Here is a 17,059-nt window from a genome sequence, read left to right on the forward strand (position 1 = left end):
AACAGAACTCGGTTAAACGCAACATATTCTTAATCGAAAGTAAGAACTGGATAAAGAACTTAAGAAAAAAACATCCAGAAAAAAAACAACAGAATCATAACGAATATGCATATCGGACGTGTATAATCATAAAACGCTTGAGTGCAAAAGCAAACGTGACTTTTCGGACCAGTAAGATATCGCTTTTAGTGCAAGTGCTGGCAGATTCAATTGCCTTATTGCCCATTAAAATAATTAGCAGCTTATTAAGATAATGACTAAAGGACCCCAAGATGATAATAAACTTGGTTTTCTAAGAAAGAATGATAATAAATAACTAATTAAGCATGAAAGTAGAGTTAGTGGACTGACTCTGCAAATCTACACAGATTTGCTCATGAACTGAAGATTCTAATGCTGAGTGGCTCCCTAACTCTCCTTTGTCATACTATTGGGAATGGAAGGATTACGTCCTTATCGCAAAAGTTGCCACCCCTTAGTGCTTATCCTTTGATGGAACCCTAATTAAATTGGACCGGCTAGCCTTCCCCATGAAGCCATGATAGTAGCAATAGTCCAAGGCGGTCTTTGGAATTGGCATGCCTCTAATTCTAATGGTACAGATGTTATAAGGTGACTAACGACCCCATCTGGTAGCTAAACTTGGGAGAAAATTAATGTCTAAACATGAAGTTACCGCGTAGTGTGGTATAGTATTGACAGAATGAGTTTTATTCTATGGTTGGCCTTTACCTACTAAAGGCAGATTGCTACCTTAAAGAGGGTCATTATTTCTTCCCCTCCAGCTATGCTAATTGCACTTTCTGTCTCGCTGAACTAAAGATTAAAGCTATAGCCTAATGCTAATTGTGTTTTGTGTCTTGCAGCACTAGACTCAACCCTTTTTTCGATTTCCCGTTTAGTGAGGGAATCCGGAGGCAGGTTTTGAGTAATTGTGGAGTTCCCTTGTTCAGTATCATGTGGACCAAATCATAGTGTGGGCTGGTTTCGCTTGGAGAGGTATATCCCTTGCTATTACGGTATTACCCTACAGAAGATGACTTTTGCTGTCACAATCGACTGTGTATGGAGAGTGAGGAAGAACAAAGCATTCAAGAATGAAAGAAGTCTTCTTGTGTTGATCTGAAGCCTATCATCACTACCAATTACAAATTTTTACGTTGCAACTTTTATGTACTACTTTCGTAGAATTGGTAGCAACCTGTGAGGTTCCTATCCTATTGGGCCTCACCCGTTTAAGTATAATAAGTCCATTTAGGTATTTCGGGTTGTAGTTTCCTGAACTTCTATGTATTTAGGTCTCTTCGTTCTCAAGTGAGAAGTATGAATGAAATATTGAATGTCTTAATTTTATTTTTTTTCTCCTTATCTCTCTGCTTCTCCATCTTTCTTCTTCTTATGATAACAGGTCCCATCACAACCCTTCATAATCTACTCGCCTATCATATCTGTGCACACGAAGATATATTTTCATATCGCAAATTTTTCAAGGGCCTTGAAAGAACTTTCACGAGTATGGATTAATTTGTACCCTAATTCCAGGTAACCAGAAAGAGCGTAAGAAACAAGTACCAAAACACAACCAAAAGCAGACTACACTGATAAGCGATGCATCACTCAATATGTCACCGTAATTTCAAATACAGGAAGTTGGCAGCCCATGGGAAAAACACCTAGAGGGGGGCCAAAGTGTGACCTAGGAAGAACTAAGGACATACATCACCAATATGAATGCAATAGTTTTTTTTTACCACAAATAAGACAGCCAAATCCAAATTAGCTATTTCCGATTTAATAAGGTTGGTAATGGATCTTCAGAAAAATCTGCCTTGTTTATGTGATTTATAATTTTATATCCATGTATCTGTGCATGGCGTCATCAGAAACTTACAATGAGAACCTCACCTAACCAAATAAAATATAACAGTGGAATTTTGGAAACTTCTAATTAGTATGCAGTATATCTTCATTTCATGACAAAGTAAACAGAAAATCAAACTATAGTTTAAAGGTGCTACATATTTTCATACAGATGAAAGTAAGATATAACAAGGGAAAAAAGATTGAAAAACTTACCATTTAATAATGATTGATGACTGAACATATTTACATGGTCTCTGAAACAATTTTTTTTCCAACGGTCTCTAAAACAATTTCACTGACATCTAAATCAACTAAGCTTTCTTTCCCAAATAGTGTAAATCCCACGGTTGCCTGCACGATGAAAATAATTTTTCTTTCTTTTGTTAAGTTTCCAAAAGAGAACGTCTTTGATGTAGTATATTGAGATTCTTGAGTAAAATAACCCACAGAAGACAGTAGTAATTCTTTCATGCATATCCCCAACAACAAAGAGAGGACATGCATGTTTAATTTCCACCCAATTTTCACTCATTTAAATTGAATATATAATACCTGAAAAACATACCTTTTTTGTTCTTTTATTCAGCTTCTTCAGGCTGCCTACATATTCTGCAAAAGCACCAGATAAAACTCGTACAGAAGAACCTGGGACGAGCTTCTCACTCTTTCCCTTAGACGAACCATTTATGAGAGGATCAAGTGTTTTTCTAGGTCGCCTTTTTGGTTTAGAATCTCCATCAGATTCGGTAGCATCATTGAGGGTTGCTTCTTGCTGCTCTTGCTCAAAGGCTTGTTCAGCTTTCTGTTGTTCTTCCTTTGCCTGTTTGAAGATAGCTTCCATGTCAAACTCAGACACTGGACGGGGTCTGGTTATCTGTCTTTTCCTGTACATATGAGAATAACATTTTATAAATACTCACTGGAAATCTCACAAGGTAGCTAGTAGTCTAGAAGGATATATACTTTAGATGGCCTCAAGATTAGAAATGAACAGAGAAAAAAATGGCTATCAGGGGATTGCAAAATCGCCAGTAAACCAGAAAACTAAACCCACAATCTACTTCGTATGTTTTAGCGAACACATAAGCCCAAAAGTAGCTTGATATCACATAATTGAGCAGACATAACATGACTTCATAACTTTATGCATTTGTCGTACAATCCCACTCCCACCAATGAAACCAGACGAGTTCAATCAGTTCTAGACACAAGTAAATTCTCAACAAAATCACACATTGACATCTCTATCTAAAAGGTTTCTTCATATTTCCTACATCAACTATCCACTTCTCCTACTATGATAACAATAACATTAGGCAATAGTAATACACAGCAAACCTATCATGCAAGAATAAATACTCACGTATTTCCGACCTTGGAACCCACAAAACCTGCAACTCCATCGCACTCTCTTATGAAGTCATGTATCTCCTTGTCCAATACACACTTTATAAACACACACCCCGGAAATAGGGGTCTCGGTTTAACCAAGTTACCATTTTTCAATTTCTTCCTGTCTTGGATAGCTGGCGCGTATATCTGAATAGCAAACAAGCAAATATTTACACGGTTTGTTTTCGGCCTAGAGATTGAATCGTATAATAAATACTCATATGACAGGGCAACAATTCATTTCAACATGTTCAGCTGGAATCAAGCAGACATCTTTATCAGATTACATCAAATTTGCAGCAAACCCAGAAACCAAAACATTAAACTACACTAGTAAATACCTTAAAATCAAGGAAATTAGACAGACGTTAGTGACACATTTCTTCAATTTTGCAAAAAATCCCAAAAACCAAAACATTGAATAAAAATAACCCAACACCTTAAAATCGATATGAGGATAGTTTCTGGCGAGCTGTCGAGCGATGAGCTGGGCGGTCTCCTGGCCCTTGACTCGAGAGACCTTGATGATCCACCATTGCGGGCCCTCATGAGCGAGGTTATTAAGGTTGAGCTCCTCCTTCCAATTGGCGAACTTCTTCGTGGGCTTCTCCAGAAGCTTCTCCTCCACCTCCTCTTTCCAGCTGGTGCCGGTTTTTCTCTCTCTCCTCTCGTTCCTGAGCTGCCTTCTCTCTCTGGCTGTGAGCTGTTGGGTGGTGGCGGTGGCGGTGGCGGGTTCTGGTTCTAGAGTGGCGGAAATGGAAACTGGGAATTGGGTGTTTTTGGTAGTGGGGAAAGCAAGGGGGAGTGCGAAGAGGGAGGTGGGAGATAGAGAGTGGTGGCAAGGACTCCATGGGAGAAGTCCTTGTGTCATCCTCAAGCTTCCGAGCGTTGCAGAGAGAGGAGATAAGGAGGGAGTTGCGGATTCTCGGTCCCTTTGGATTTATGACTGGATTTGTAGATGGCCCAGAATTTAGTTTTGGGCCGTTTCATGATTTGTTGGGCCCAATGAGCCCAACCAAGCTTGGAACTTTTTATCCTTCGTCCCCAAAATTTCAAAAACTCGCGCGGTTTCTGTTGTTCCATTGCATCTCCCTCCTCTCTTTTCCCTAAAACTCCCTCCTTAAAAAGTCTCTCCCATTTTCTCTTTCCTCAGATCTCAACCTCTCCTTCTCCTTCTTCTTCCTCCTCGCTTCCATCCGAGCCCTAGTTTTCCACGGTATCTCTCAATATTCAGAAAATGGGGAAGCAATCCAAAGGCAAGAAATCTGAGAATTTGGGGAAGGGAAAAGTCACCCCCGTCCAAATCGCCTTCATCGTTGACCGATACCTCTGCGACAACAACTACTCGGAAACCCGCTCTCTTTTCAGAACCGAAGCTTCGTCCCTCATCGCCAAATCGCCGATTCGAGAGGTACCCGCTTAATTTTTCCCGATTTGTTCGAAATCGGTCTGAAAGATTTCTTTTTTGTCTGATTTGGGATTTGGGTTTTTTCCTGATTTTTGCAGGCGCCGAAGAGTTTGCTGAGCTTGGCGGAGATTTTGGACGAGTACATACTGTTGAAGGAGCAGAAGGTGATTTTGGATCAGGAGAAGGTCCGGGTGGAGCAGGAGAAGACCCGGGTCCAAACCCTGTTGAAGGGGATGCAAAGCGTGATGAACACTTACAATGCCGGCAGTAGCCCCACAGTCTCTGCACCTCCGGCTGTGGCTCTGAAGCCGATGATTATGGCTACTCCGTCTCACCCGTCTAATGGGTCCGCTGTAGGTACAATCCTAAGCCTCCCCGTCTGGTTGTTTGCTTTGTGTTTGAAAAATTGCCTGAATGAATTGAGAAATCTTGTCGAAGTTGCATGTTTAGAGAGCTCATATGCTTCAACTTGAACTCGTAGACTATACATTTATTTGCCTTAACTAGTTATTTGAACCATTGATGGCCACAATATACAGTTGCAGGTAATATCTTATTGTTTTTGTTTGTGTTTGAGAAATTTGTTGCATTCATTGAGAATATAGTGAAAGTTGCATGTGACTTTTGAGGGCTTAGATGCTTCAACTTTTAGGTGTTTCGCTTCGTTTGCCTTAAATATTTGAACCCTTTTGAGGCTGTGATAAATTAGCAAAAACCCACAAGAATAATCGCTCTATAAGTTATGAATTCAACATGGTTTAATGTTTTTTTTTGGCACCTTTTGATTGGGTCTTTTGATGCACCAAACACCAGTTGCTCCTGTGTCAACACCTTCCAACCCCAACATGAGGCCTGGGAATTTCTGCTCGCCAATTACAGTTGACCCACCTACAACTAAGAGAAAGAGTTCTAACGTTCCTGTGAATGGTTCGAATGCTGCTAAGAGATCTTGCAGCAAATTACCCGCTGGCAAGAGCAATATGCACAACAAAGGTATAGGACTGTGCATGTTCTTCAAAGTTGTGCTGCTCTTAATCTGTTTTATATCATTAGGTGTTTATTTTCCTTGAACTTTAAAATGAGCAGGAGAACAAGCGGTTTCAGGATCAGGTAATGCACTCGATAATAAAAAATCCACCCAATCCTCTTTGGCTGTTCACCCATCACCTCACGATTTGGTTCCCAATGGCTCCACTGCAGCTAAATGCTTGTTCAACCAGCCATCATTTTCTGTCCCAACTAATAACTCTGGTCCTCAGACACCTCAGCGAGCAAATTCAATTCAAGGCAGCAAGTCTACACCTTTTGAGATTTCTTCCACTGCTACTTGCAGTTATAATTCTCCTCCAGATGTAAATCCAACTTGCACCATTTTTTCTTCAAAGAGAGTGACTCTGAGCCCAAACAAAGCTTTCTACACTGTGGAAACAAACCATTGCATTTCTTCACCTGCCAAGACAAGTAAGAGGGAGTCCCACGTAAAGGGGAGGCTCAATTTTGACTGTTCTGATGTGCCAATGGGCTTGGAGAAACCATCTGGCGATGAGATTTCATCACCCGAGTCTGAAAAGGAAGTTGATCTCTTCGACATTGATTTGACGAACTTTGATGCCATTGGGGCGGATTTCTCCTTCACTGAAATGTTAGGTGAATTTGATCTTCATTGTGAAGAACTTGGTCTACCAAACTTTGATGCTTCCACTGCGACGGTTTCGGGGTATTCTCTACCTTCCATACTTTACATCACAACTACTACATTATTCTCTTCACTACTTTTATTTCACTTCAATTTTCTTATGTTCTCTTCTACAAAACTCATATAGGTCATCTTATGAATCTGTGGATGGTAACGTGGGGGCCAATCAAGTTTTGTCAGAATTTACATCAACTGTGACAGAAGTACTATCAGAGAAGGACACGAATGTGCAAGGTAATTTAACACATCTTCTATTGCCATAAAGTTTGCATCCTGTTCATCCATCTTGAATATCTAACGAGTTACTTGTGGTTGTTGCAGGATCTGATTCCTTGACCGCGATGAAGTCTGTGACGAAATGTATTAGGATTATAAGCCCTGGTAAATTCACCATCTTTTCTTATGTTTCCTTTCATTTGCATTCAAAAGTCTAGAATTAATAATTCGCATGCCTTCACAATTGCAGTGAAAAATCGCGGAAGCTCTCAGGCTTAGGAGAATTGTACTGCAACGATCTGACTGTTTCTGGGAATGACTATTAGGCTGACTTGGTACTGGACTTCCTGCTGAAGATTTCTAATTATGTTAACAATTCAACAACTTAGAGTTGCTGTATCATTAGATAACTCACGGCGTGAGTCTCATGCTCCGTAGAAATACATGTAATTTTGTAGTTAATATGCTCTGGTTGCAGTCCTGGGCTTACGTAGGCTAATGGCTTGTACTTGGTTCCGTTTCATGTAAGTTTCTCTCCTCGAATACGAAGGATTGTTCATATTTAACAAGGTCTGCTTTTGACTTTCATAATTTCAGCAAAAACAAAATATAAAGTCCAAGTCTCTTTAGTTCATTGTTCTTCTTGAGAAAAAGTTCTCATACAACTTTATCTCACAAAACAAAATTAAATCTTTGTTGTCACATTCTGATCATGCCAAGTACTTCTCCAATTTCTCCACTTCATCCATGCTTCCGATGTAAAGCGGAACACGTTGATGGATCTGCAGAAACAAAAGTAGAAATTGTAGTCAATCAATTTACAAAGTGAGCTGCAGAAACTCACAATGTGCTCACCTCAGTTGGTTCAATGTCAAGTACTCTGGAATTGCCATCAGACCCTTTCCCACCTGCTTGTTCCACTATAAAGCTCATTGGTGCACACTCATACAACAACCTCAGCTTCCCATTCTTGCTCTTCTTGTCTCTAGGGTAACCATAGATGCCGCCATAGAGCAGCGTCCGGTGGAAGTCACCAACCAAGCTGCCAATGTACCTTGCAGAGTAGGGCTTGCCACTAGGACCTGGGTCCTTAAGATCATCAATGTACTTCTTCAACTTGTCATCCCACAGCTGATAGTTCCCTTCATTGAATGAGTAAATTTTTCCGGCTTTCGGAATCTGAATGTTTTCTTGAGTCAAGACGAATTCTCCGTACATGGGGTCCAACGAAAATGCAAAAACACCAGTCCCAATTGTGAGCACAAAGATCACTGAGCTTGAATACATGCAGTAGCCAGCAGCAAGTAGGTTGCTTCCTGGTTGGCACACGCTCACTACACATTTCTGTTCCACACTATCAAGCTGCAATGCAACATTGAAGCATTCCAACCATTCAATTGCGAAAATTGGGGAAAACCCTAGCCGGATTACTACGTTTGTCATTAGAGAAGAACTTCTGTGCAATGGAAATGCCATGGTGAGATCTTAAGTCAATTACGCACCGTTATTTGAGAAAGTTAAAACACATGACAATGCGTGATTGACTTGAAATACCGCTACAATGAGATTCTCATAGCAGTAAGTGTATCTCCAGTTATCAACTTATGTGACATATAACATGACATTTGACAGTTCCTTATCCGTTATCAATGAACGAAATTTATGAACAAAGGAAACATTGTTGTATTAGTGGACTTACGGTTGAGTCATCTTCAATGTGTGCAAAGCATTCATCATTCGGGCTGTATATTCCGAAGATGGATCCAGTGGAGACAGCAGCATCAATGTTGGATGATCCATCAAGTGGGTCAAACACCACAATGTAGTTGCCGGAATAACTCTCTTCCACCGCGACTGGCACATCCTCTTCCTCCGATGCTATAATCCCTGTCCTTCCGCTTGATCTCAGGCAATTTGAGAAAACCTGTTTGTGCTACATAATCAAACTCCCTATTTATGAAGGTGGGCCAACTCAAACCATTTTATTGATTGTGACCAAAACAAAATCGCTAATCCGTTGTAGTCTAGTTGGTCAGGATATTCGGCTCTCACCCGAAAGACCCGGGTTCAAGTCCCGGCAACGGAATTGTTTTTGAGCCTTTATTGGATTTTAAACATTTTTGTTTAATTTTGTCCTTTGTTTTTCTCAGATAAATACCAAAACCATTGATTAGTAATTTGAACTCAATGGGAGGGAATTAGAATCCAAGTGTTAAATTAACCAGCTGACTGAACTCACGTCTGTATTTTTAGTTAAGAATTAGAAGAAGCACAAACCTCATTGGAGACAACATCAAGTTTCTTCTGGTCCTCTCCTTGGATATTAACCGCACCTTGAATCCCGGTCAAGTTGGAAATGCTAGCCCTCTGCACCAAAGAAGCAATCTGCTTGCACGCAACCGAAATGCTAGAGAGCACGATGGTCAGCTCGGCATCGATCACCCCGGCCTGCTCTTGCATCAGCAGCCAGCTCGTCAGCGTCTGAATCTCGTACCCGCTCTTTTTCTTCGGCTCCGTTGTCTCCGCCGCCACGGCCATGCACCTAACCCCGTCAGCCGCATGCCTCCTCTTGTTGTAAGTTAAGTTAGGGCACGAGACGACTGTTTTGGAGCCCAACACACATTGTTGGAGAGGAGAGATGTTACAGAGAGACCGAGAGCTTGAGCATAGGAGTTGGGACGACGGTGAAGTTAACGTTGCTGCAACCATGATTTGGTGTTTCTGATTTTTGCTCTGATTTTTCTTTTCAGTGTCTGATTTTCTGGCTTTTTTGTTTTTTTAGTTGGATTGTGTGTGTGGGATTTGTGAGGTTAGCAACAATTTCTAATATTTTTCTTATTCTATTTTGGGTCCCACTTATCTTGCTTTTGTAATGTTTGGTATTGCGATCATGGTTTCCTGGAGGAGGCCAATAGGGGGAGGGAGATAACAAATAACAAGTGGGAATGCAATTTGGGTTGGGTTGGATTTGATGTTTGGTTTAGGTCGTTAATCAACTCCATTAAGCCTAATTGCTAATGATTGTGGGCTTTAAAACCTAGGCTCAGGAACCTTGATCCCCAAGTATTTGGATTAACTCAAGAGAGTTTTAACGAAAAGTCCACGATATTGTTTAATTTGATGAAAAACCATATTTTTACACTAAAAAGTCAATCATTGTTGGAGAACAATTCAGAAATAAACAAATATAACAGAAATAAACAGAACTTGAAATTCTAATATTTTATTTACCAAATATACTTGATGTGCAGAATGAAATTATACAATAAATACATAAATTAATATAATAATATCAATGATACTAACTTGATCATAGAAGGTAGAGGCTAGCGTAAAAGCTATGTCATTCGAACAGTATTTTCGTCCCACTCTTGTACTTGTGGTTCTACAACATCTGCTCGACCAGGATACAACTACCAAATTCTATAACCCGCACCGGATTATAGAACTCTAGCGAATTGCTTTGTGTGTTTACTCTCTGGAAATTTTGTACGAAAGATAAGGAGGATGAAAAGATGATTCTCACTTGGATACTGTGATTACAAATATATAGGCTGTTTCACACCCTTTCAAATACCTGTTCAGTGTATTTGAAAGCACACAACTCTTTCTAATAGCTGTATCTTTTAATCAAAAAGTACAACTCTTTCTAACAGCTGTGTCTTTTAATCAAAACGTTTTTTAATTAATAAATTAAGTAAAAAACTTAATCCGAAAATTAAAATTAATGAATCTGATTAATTTTAAATTCCAAGGCCCTTGTCTTGATTAATTAATATTAATTGTATTTAGGCTATATTATATTCAAGCCTAATTCACGCAACCATAAGGCCCAAGCCTTCAATCCATTTCCAAATGGTCCAAGTTCTAATTACTAAGAAAAGGGAATAAGCCTATATAAAGGCTTATGAAAAAATACTATTGACCAATGTAGGACAAGAGAGTCTCAAACTCCAACAATCATGGTACTATTTACTTTACCCTTTATTTTGTCCTTATCATTAAAACTCAAAATTTTCAATTCATTTTCATTAGTTTTCCTTTAACTTAAATTTATAACAAGGTGTAGCGGCAAGTTTTACTCAAGAGCTCTTAGCAATTTGCATAAAGCTTGGTTTCACCACACAAGTGACCCAGATTTAGCAGAAGGGAATACCTCTAGGCTAGATTTACATGGTCTTATTATTGGCAATGACGAAGTGTTATGGGAAAAGTTGGTGATAACTTTGTTGGTTCTTGGAAATGAAGGTTATAGGTTTTCGTAATCTCGGATTTTGTCCTCTTAGTGACCAAAGAATGCATGATCACTCATCCTTAGATTTAACATTAAAAGTGAAGAATAAGTAGATGTGCTATTGATATTTTAATCTCAACATTTGATATCAAATCTAAAGGTGAGTGACCACGACTTCTTATTCATCAAGTGATTAAGAGAATGTGACTCATCTCGTATAAACATAAAACAAAATTTGTTTGGTACTATTCAGCTAAAGAAAGACGGAGAAAAATAAAAGGCGAAAGGGATTTGCTATCAAATTTTGGCACGATTTGGCTGGAACTTGAAACCTCAAACGATATTTAATTTCTGAAAATTTATTATTTGGACTTTAATGTCAAAAAATAAATACACAAATTTTACTTTAATAATATGAAGTAGCAAACGGAGGACAACTTAAGCAATAACTTGGCAATTCTTTTTTATCTATGATTTAAAAAATTAGAACTGAACAACTTTGCAGATGGAAGACCTCTATCAACCATATAACTATGACAAATCCTTTCCTTGATGTAATCTACTACCCTTCTTCTCCTTTTTATTTTCCATACATTGATATTCTTTCCTTCAATTCCACCCTTTGGACTTTGCAGACAATATTAATTTAAAAGAGAAAAAAAAAGATGGGAGCAGTACAATCAATGACAAGGTTGGAGATTCTTTTCTTTACCCTCCTGAGGGCATCACACACTGTTATTTAGCCACGGATACGTATCTGTGCATTTGTGCACCAGTAGATGGCGTATTGGTGTACATATGGATTATAGCTCAGTGTAAAAAGATGATGTGATGCATGTCGGAAAAACACATGCAGCGATCTGCAATCCAAATTACCGTTGGAAGAGAGCCACCCAAACCACATGTAGTGCGGTAAGGATCAATAGAAACCTAGGCGGAGGACAGTGACCATGCATTAGGGGATGCATGGTGGAGAAATTTTTCATTGTAACCGAAATACGGGTGGTACATCACGTGTTTTTATGTAAGAGCAAGTCTAGCCCGGACAGAATTGACTGGCACCAAGTGAAGAAAATGGCCCGGCTTGCATGGAATGAGTTCCAGCCCGCAAAAGTGATTGGCACCCAGCCCGTGCCAGTCAAGAGCCCAGCCCAAAATGGACAGACCCAGAGGCCGGTCCGTTTCTTGGCGCGTGCACAACACGCGGGAGGCCAGGGGAGTAGCCGACAGGCTTTGCAGGCGGTGGGGCCCGCGTGGCAGGGCAACTTGCAGTCATCCGGCTGAGGGCTACGTGGCCCTCCTCAGAGCCGTTGGATTTCCAACGGTAAAAAAAATTTAAATTTAAATTTTAAATTGGACCGTCCGATCACATATCAACGGTCCACGTTTATTTCACCAAAAATTAAAAAAAAAAAAAAAAAAGGCCCAACGGTCAGAAATTTGACTGTTGGCCATGTGGCAGCGTGTTGGCTGTTGGATTTGATTATTTTTCAAATCCAACGGTCCAGATTAATTACAACATTAAAATTTAATAAAAATTAATTAAAAAATGTCAAAATTTTTTTAAAAAATACAGAAAAATTTTAAAAAATTAATTTTTTTTTCTATAAATACCTAACCCTCATCTTCCACCTTACACCACATTTCAATATTTTCTACACTTTCTACACTTTCTACATTTGAATATTTTGTACACTTTGAGAGAAAAAAAAGACTTCGTGGAAGCTCAGTGAAGATGTTACGTTGTGTGAATGTTGGGTTCGCACTACTCATGACCCGATTACGGGTAATGAGATGGATAAGCGATAAATGTGGAGTAAAATTACGAAATCGTTCAACGATGTACATGGAAAAGATGCAAGATCTAGTCAAGGTCTTCAAGGTCGTTGGAAAAAACTCAACGCATCCTTTACTTGTTGGAAAAACGCCATCTCTCATGCTTCTGGTAATCTGAGTAGTGGGACAAGTTTAGCGGATGAGGTAACAATATTTTTATTTATTTATATGCATTCCACCCACATCAATATTTTAATTTATTTAATTTCTTATGTAATTTTTATGTAATATGCATTCCACAATACTTATGTAATTTTTATATAATTTTTATGCATTCCACAATTCTTATGTAATTTTTATGTAATTTTTATAGACACTACAAGCACAAGCATTCTACAATGCAAAGAACCATAACAAATCATTCAACAAATGGGAATGTTGGCAAATTGTCAAAGATTGCCCTAAATACAAAATTGTGGCAACCGGTCCAGAAGTTGTCATGCACGGTATGAGTCTACACAGTTCGCCAGAAGCAGACACAGCCGAACAAGAAGCCAACACATTTGAAGACACGGAAGGGATGCCTGGACAAGTGCCAGAGACCCAACCGACTCGTCAGTCCCTCAGGCCTCAAGGTAAAAAGGCATCAAAGAAAAAAGGTAGTTCTTCCAAAAATGACTACACTAAATATATGGAGGAACTTACTCGTCAAGGTGAACTGAACATGGCATGGGAAAAGACTAGAGATGAGGAAAAAGCTGCTGCTATGGCAGCAATTATTGCAGCTACTGAGGCTCGTGATGCGGCGGCTGAGAGACAAAGAGAAATAGTTAATCGAGAGAACGAGATGATTAGAGAAGCACTTCATCGAGAGAATGAGATGCTTAGAGAAGAAAGGATAGCTCAAACAGATCGTGACACTATGAACAAGTCTCTAGTAGGACTGTTTCCGAATTCAAAATATTTTTGGACATCAGAAAAAAGAGATGTCGTGCGAAGGAGGCGTGCAAGAGATGCCGAAACAAGTCAAGGGGGTTCCAGCTACAGAAATCCTAGCAACCAAGATCCTAGCACCACATATCCTAACTCCACAGACTTTATTTAATTTCTTATGTAATTTCTTATTTACTTTTAGAACTTTATTTAATTTCTTATGTAATTTCTTATTTATTTTTAGAACTTTATTTAATTTCTTATGTAATTTCTTATTTACTTTTAGAAATTTATTTAATTTCTTATGTAATTTCTTATTTATTTTTAGAACTTTATTTAATTTCTTATGTAATTTCTTATTTACTTTTAGAACTTTATTTAATTTCTTATGTAATTTCTTATTTACTTTTAGAACTTTATTTAATTTCTTATGTAAACTTAAAACACCAAATAAAATTACATAAAACACCATTTAAACTTAAAATTACATAACCTCACCATTTAAACTTAAAATTACATAACCTCACCATTTAAACTTAAAACACCAAATAAAATTACATAACCTCACCATTTAAACTTAAAAAAAAAAGCAAACACACTAAATAAGATTACTTAAAAAACAATACACTTTATTCTTCAACCACAAGCCTTATTTTAATTATCTTCGCCTTCGTGCAATCTCCACTGATGGTCAATCAAGTCATTCTGGCGGGCTATGTGCCAGTATGGCTCTTGCAATGAAGTGTATCGTTGAACGATCAATTCATTGTAACGTCCATCCCGTTCCAACGGCTCGTGTTGCACGGGATCTTCGGTCCGGTCATGAGCATAGTAGATTTGTGTTCTTGAGTTGTTCATCGGATCCGGCTCGTATTCATCGACGGCATCATAATCATACTCGTCTTCAACAATCATGTTGTGGAGAATAATACACGTCATCATGATGGATCGAAGAGCCTCGACATCAAACATTCTAACTGCAGCCCTGACAATGGCCCAACGAGCTTGCAGGATACCAAAACAACACTCGACATCCTTCCTACACCCTTCTTGACACTTTGCGAAGTGTTTCTCTTTTTCACTCTGCGGGTGTGGCACTGTTTTGACAAATGTTGACCACCTTGGGTAAATACCATCTGCAAGGTAGTATGGTCCCTCGTATTTATTACCATTAACTCAATATGTGCATCTCGGCCCACACCCTTGTAGCAGTTCGTCAAACAGAGGAGATTGGGCAAGGACATTTAGGTCATTCTGAGCTCCTGGAACACCAAAAAAAGCATGCCAAATCCATGTATCAAAAGAAGCCACCGCTTCCAGAATGATGCTTTTGGCTCCTTTTCTGTCACCATAAGCTCCTTGCCATGCACTTGGACAGTTTTTCCATGTCCAGTGCATGCAGTCGATGCTTCCAATCATGCCAGGGAAGCCTCGCATCTCACCCTTCCTCAGAAGCCTTCGCATGTCCCTTGTCGTGGGTTGCCGAAGGTACTTATTGGTGTAGAGGGCTTCAATTGCAGAGCAAAACCGCATCAGGGACTCCAGAACTGTTGTTTTTCCCATCCTTGCGATCTCATCCACTTGATCTGCAGATGCTCCATATGCAAGCATTCGCAAGGCAGCCGTAATTTTTTGTTCAGGAAGAAGACCTAGAACATGAAAAGCATCATCTTTTTGCATAAAATATGGATCATGGTTGCAAACATCACTCATGATTTTAGCGAACAAACTTCGTTGCATTCTAAAAGGACGTCTAAAAACATGATCAGGGAAAACGCTGTTGGGAATAAAATAATCTTCCAAGAGATCTTTACCTCGTCTTTCCCTTCTTCTATCGATGTTTGCCGCACGACCGGGTTTGGCTATCTGACCCATAGCTTCCATGATACGGCGGGAATGTGAGGCCCTCCGCCTTTTATGGTGATCATCCTCATCCTCCTCCATTGCGAAGGCCTCATCTCCACCTCCACCTTGGTCAAGATTGACCAATTCTTCCTGTTGTGCCAACAACCTTTTCTGCTGCTCTTGTAACTGTTTATACGCTCTCCTTGAAGAAGACATTGTAAGAACTCAAGATTTGAAAACGATAAAGAAGAATTCTGAGCTAAAAAAAAGGATTGAGTTTAGTGTGAGGATGGATGTAGGGATGTAGGGTTTATATGGACAAAAAAAAAGAAGATGAGGTTCTGGACAATGCCACGTGGCACTACGTGATTGGTTGAAAATCTTAGCGGAAATCTATTCAAAAAATAGTACGTTCGGATAATGACACGTGGCGTGACGAGATTGGTTAAAAATCTTATCGAAATCTTGCCTAAATTATTGTAAACAGGAAGTGACACGTGGGTTGTCGGGATTGGTTGAAAATCTTAGCGGAAATCTATTAAAAAAATAGTACGTTCGGATAATGACACGTGGCGTGACGAGATTGGTTAAAAATCCTATCCGAAATTATAACTATTTTATTTATTTATTATTTTATAAAAAAATTATTTAATATTTTAAATGGACTGGGTGCCAGCGCATTTTGTAGGGGTGGAGATCGTTTGTGCTAGCACATTTTTAGACTAGGTGCCAACACATTTTTTTTGGGGTGGAGATGCTTTGGCCTATTACTGTTCATTGGGTCTATTACTGTTCAATTAAGTGGATAAATGGGCTGGGTGCTGGCGCAAAGTGGATAGGGGTGGAGTTGCTCTAAGTGGTGAGAAATTTTCTTTTTTAAGTTGTTAACTTTTTAAGCATTGACACTGAAAACAGAATGAATAACCTAAAAGACACTTAGGGGGCGTTTGTTACACCTCCTTAAGTGGGACAGGCTTGGATTGGCTTAAGTAGAATTATAATCCTACGTTTGGTGAGGACTTGGACTAAAGTAAATGAGACTCGCCTCGACTAGGAGGCGGTCTTCGCTTCGCTAAACCTCGTTAATGAGTCCCGAGCTTTTGCTAGGTATTAAGCGGGACTAAAATGAAGGCGAGGCCGACAGCAAGACTCGAGCTTCCCCTTGCTAAATCCCGACTTCCATTCCCTGGGCTTTCCATTCTTTCTTCTACGGCACTGTCACCGTGGCCATGCAGTCGGCGACGCTTGCTCTTCCGTGGCCCGAGCCAGGGGGACAACTGCAGCTCACCACCGCGCGGACACACCCACCGCCTAATCTTAAACTCCAACCACCAAAATTGAAAGAAAGAAAAATTTATTAACTGCTGCCCATATCGCACAGATGAACGAAGTTCTAATAGATTGGCATAAAGTTCTCACTTCGAATCTGGCTAATTGAATAGAGAAATATAACATCTTTTGTTGCTTCCTTGCTATTGAATTCATGAAATGATTGACAGTGCAGTAACAGAGTTACGAAACATTGTTGTAGACTTGCAATGGCAATCCTTTGCTCCAGTCATCTCTGCAAACAATTTTGATGGAGAAAACAAGTTTGGGGATGAAGAGAGATATAGAGACAGAGAAGGAGAAGGAGGGTGATACGGAGGGATTGGGACAGAGCCAATGAGGAGAAGTGAGAAGTTTCCAGAGAGAC

At 39.5% G+C, this 17,059-nt stretch overlaps 3 protein-coding genes and 1 non-coding gene across 4 annotated transcripts; 2 read left to right on the forward strand and 2 right to left on the reverse strand.

Moving 5' to 3' along the window:
- Nucleotides 1-1,948: 1,948 nt before the first annotated feature.
- Nucleotides 1,949-4,168, reverse strand: LOC137745705 (uncharacterized). The gene is made up of 4 exons (XM_068485703.1): nucleotides 3,695-4,168; nucleotides 3,227-3,402; nucleotides 2,429-2,747; nucleotides 1,949-2,214 (listed from the first exon to the last, which is right to left on the reverse strand). Exons 1-4 carry the CDS (start codon nucleotides 4,124-4,126, stop codon nucleotides 2,107-2,109), a joined length of 1,035 nt encoding a protein of 344 aa, XP_068341804.1. The 5' UTR covers nucleotides 4,127-4,168; the 3' UTR covers nucleotides 1,949-2,106.
- A 311-nt stretch (nucleotides 4,169-4,479) lies between these two features.
- On the forward strand, nucleotides 4,480-7,049 carry LOC137744871 (uncharacterized). Its single transcript, XM_068484680.1, has 7 exons — nucleotides 4,480-4,666; nucleotides 4,762-5,020; nucleotides 5,477-5,656; nucleotides 5,750-6,380; nucleotides 6,487-6,593; nucleotides 6,681-6,740; nucleotides 6,826-7,049. The coding sequence occupies exons 1-7, from the start codon at nucleotides 4,493-4,495 to the stop codon at nucleotides 6,852-6,854; spliced, it is 1,440 nt and encodes a 479-aa protein (XP_068340781.1). The 5' UTR covers nucleotides 4,480-4,492; the 3' UTR covers nucleotides 6,855-7,049.
- An 85-nt stretch (nucleotides 7,050-7,134) lies between these two features.
- On the reverse strand, nucleotides 7,135-9,373 carry LOC137744872 (fructose-1,6-bisphosphatase, chloroplastic-like). The gene is made up of 4 exons (XM_068484681.1): nucleotides 8,853-9,373; nucleotides 8,275-8,499; nucleotides 7,431-7,937; nucleotides 7,135-7,357 (listed from the first exon to the last, which is right to left on the reverse strand). The coding sequence occupies exons 1-4, from the start codon at nucleotides 9,282-9,284 to the stop codon at nucleotides 7,286-7,288; spliced, it is 1,236 nt and encodes a 411-aa protein (XP_068340782.1). The 5' UTR covers nucleotides 9,285-9,373; the 3' UTR covers nucleotides 7,135-7,285.
- Nucleotides 8,589-8,661, forward strand: TRNAE-CUC (transfer RNA glutamic acid (anticodon CUC)). The gene has a single exon. It is a non-coding gene; the product is annotated as a tRNA-Glu (tRNA).
- Nucleotides 9,374-17,059: the final 7,686 nt, after the last annotated feature.

This window comes from Pyrus communis, chromosome 9 (genome assembly GCF_963583255.1).
Source record: "Pyrus communis chromosome 9, drPyrComm1.1, whole genome shotgun sequence".
Taxonomy (NCBI): domain Eukaryota; kingdom Viridiplantae; phylum Streptophyta; class Magnoliopsida; order Rosales; family Rosaceae; genus Pyrus; species Pyrus communis.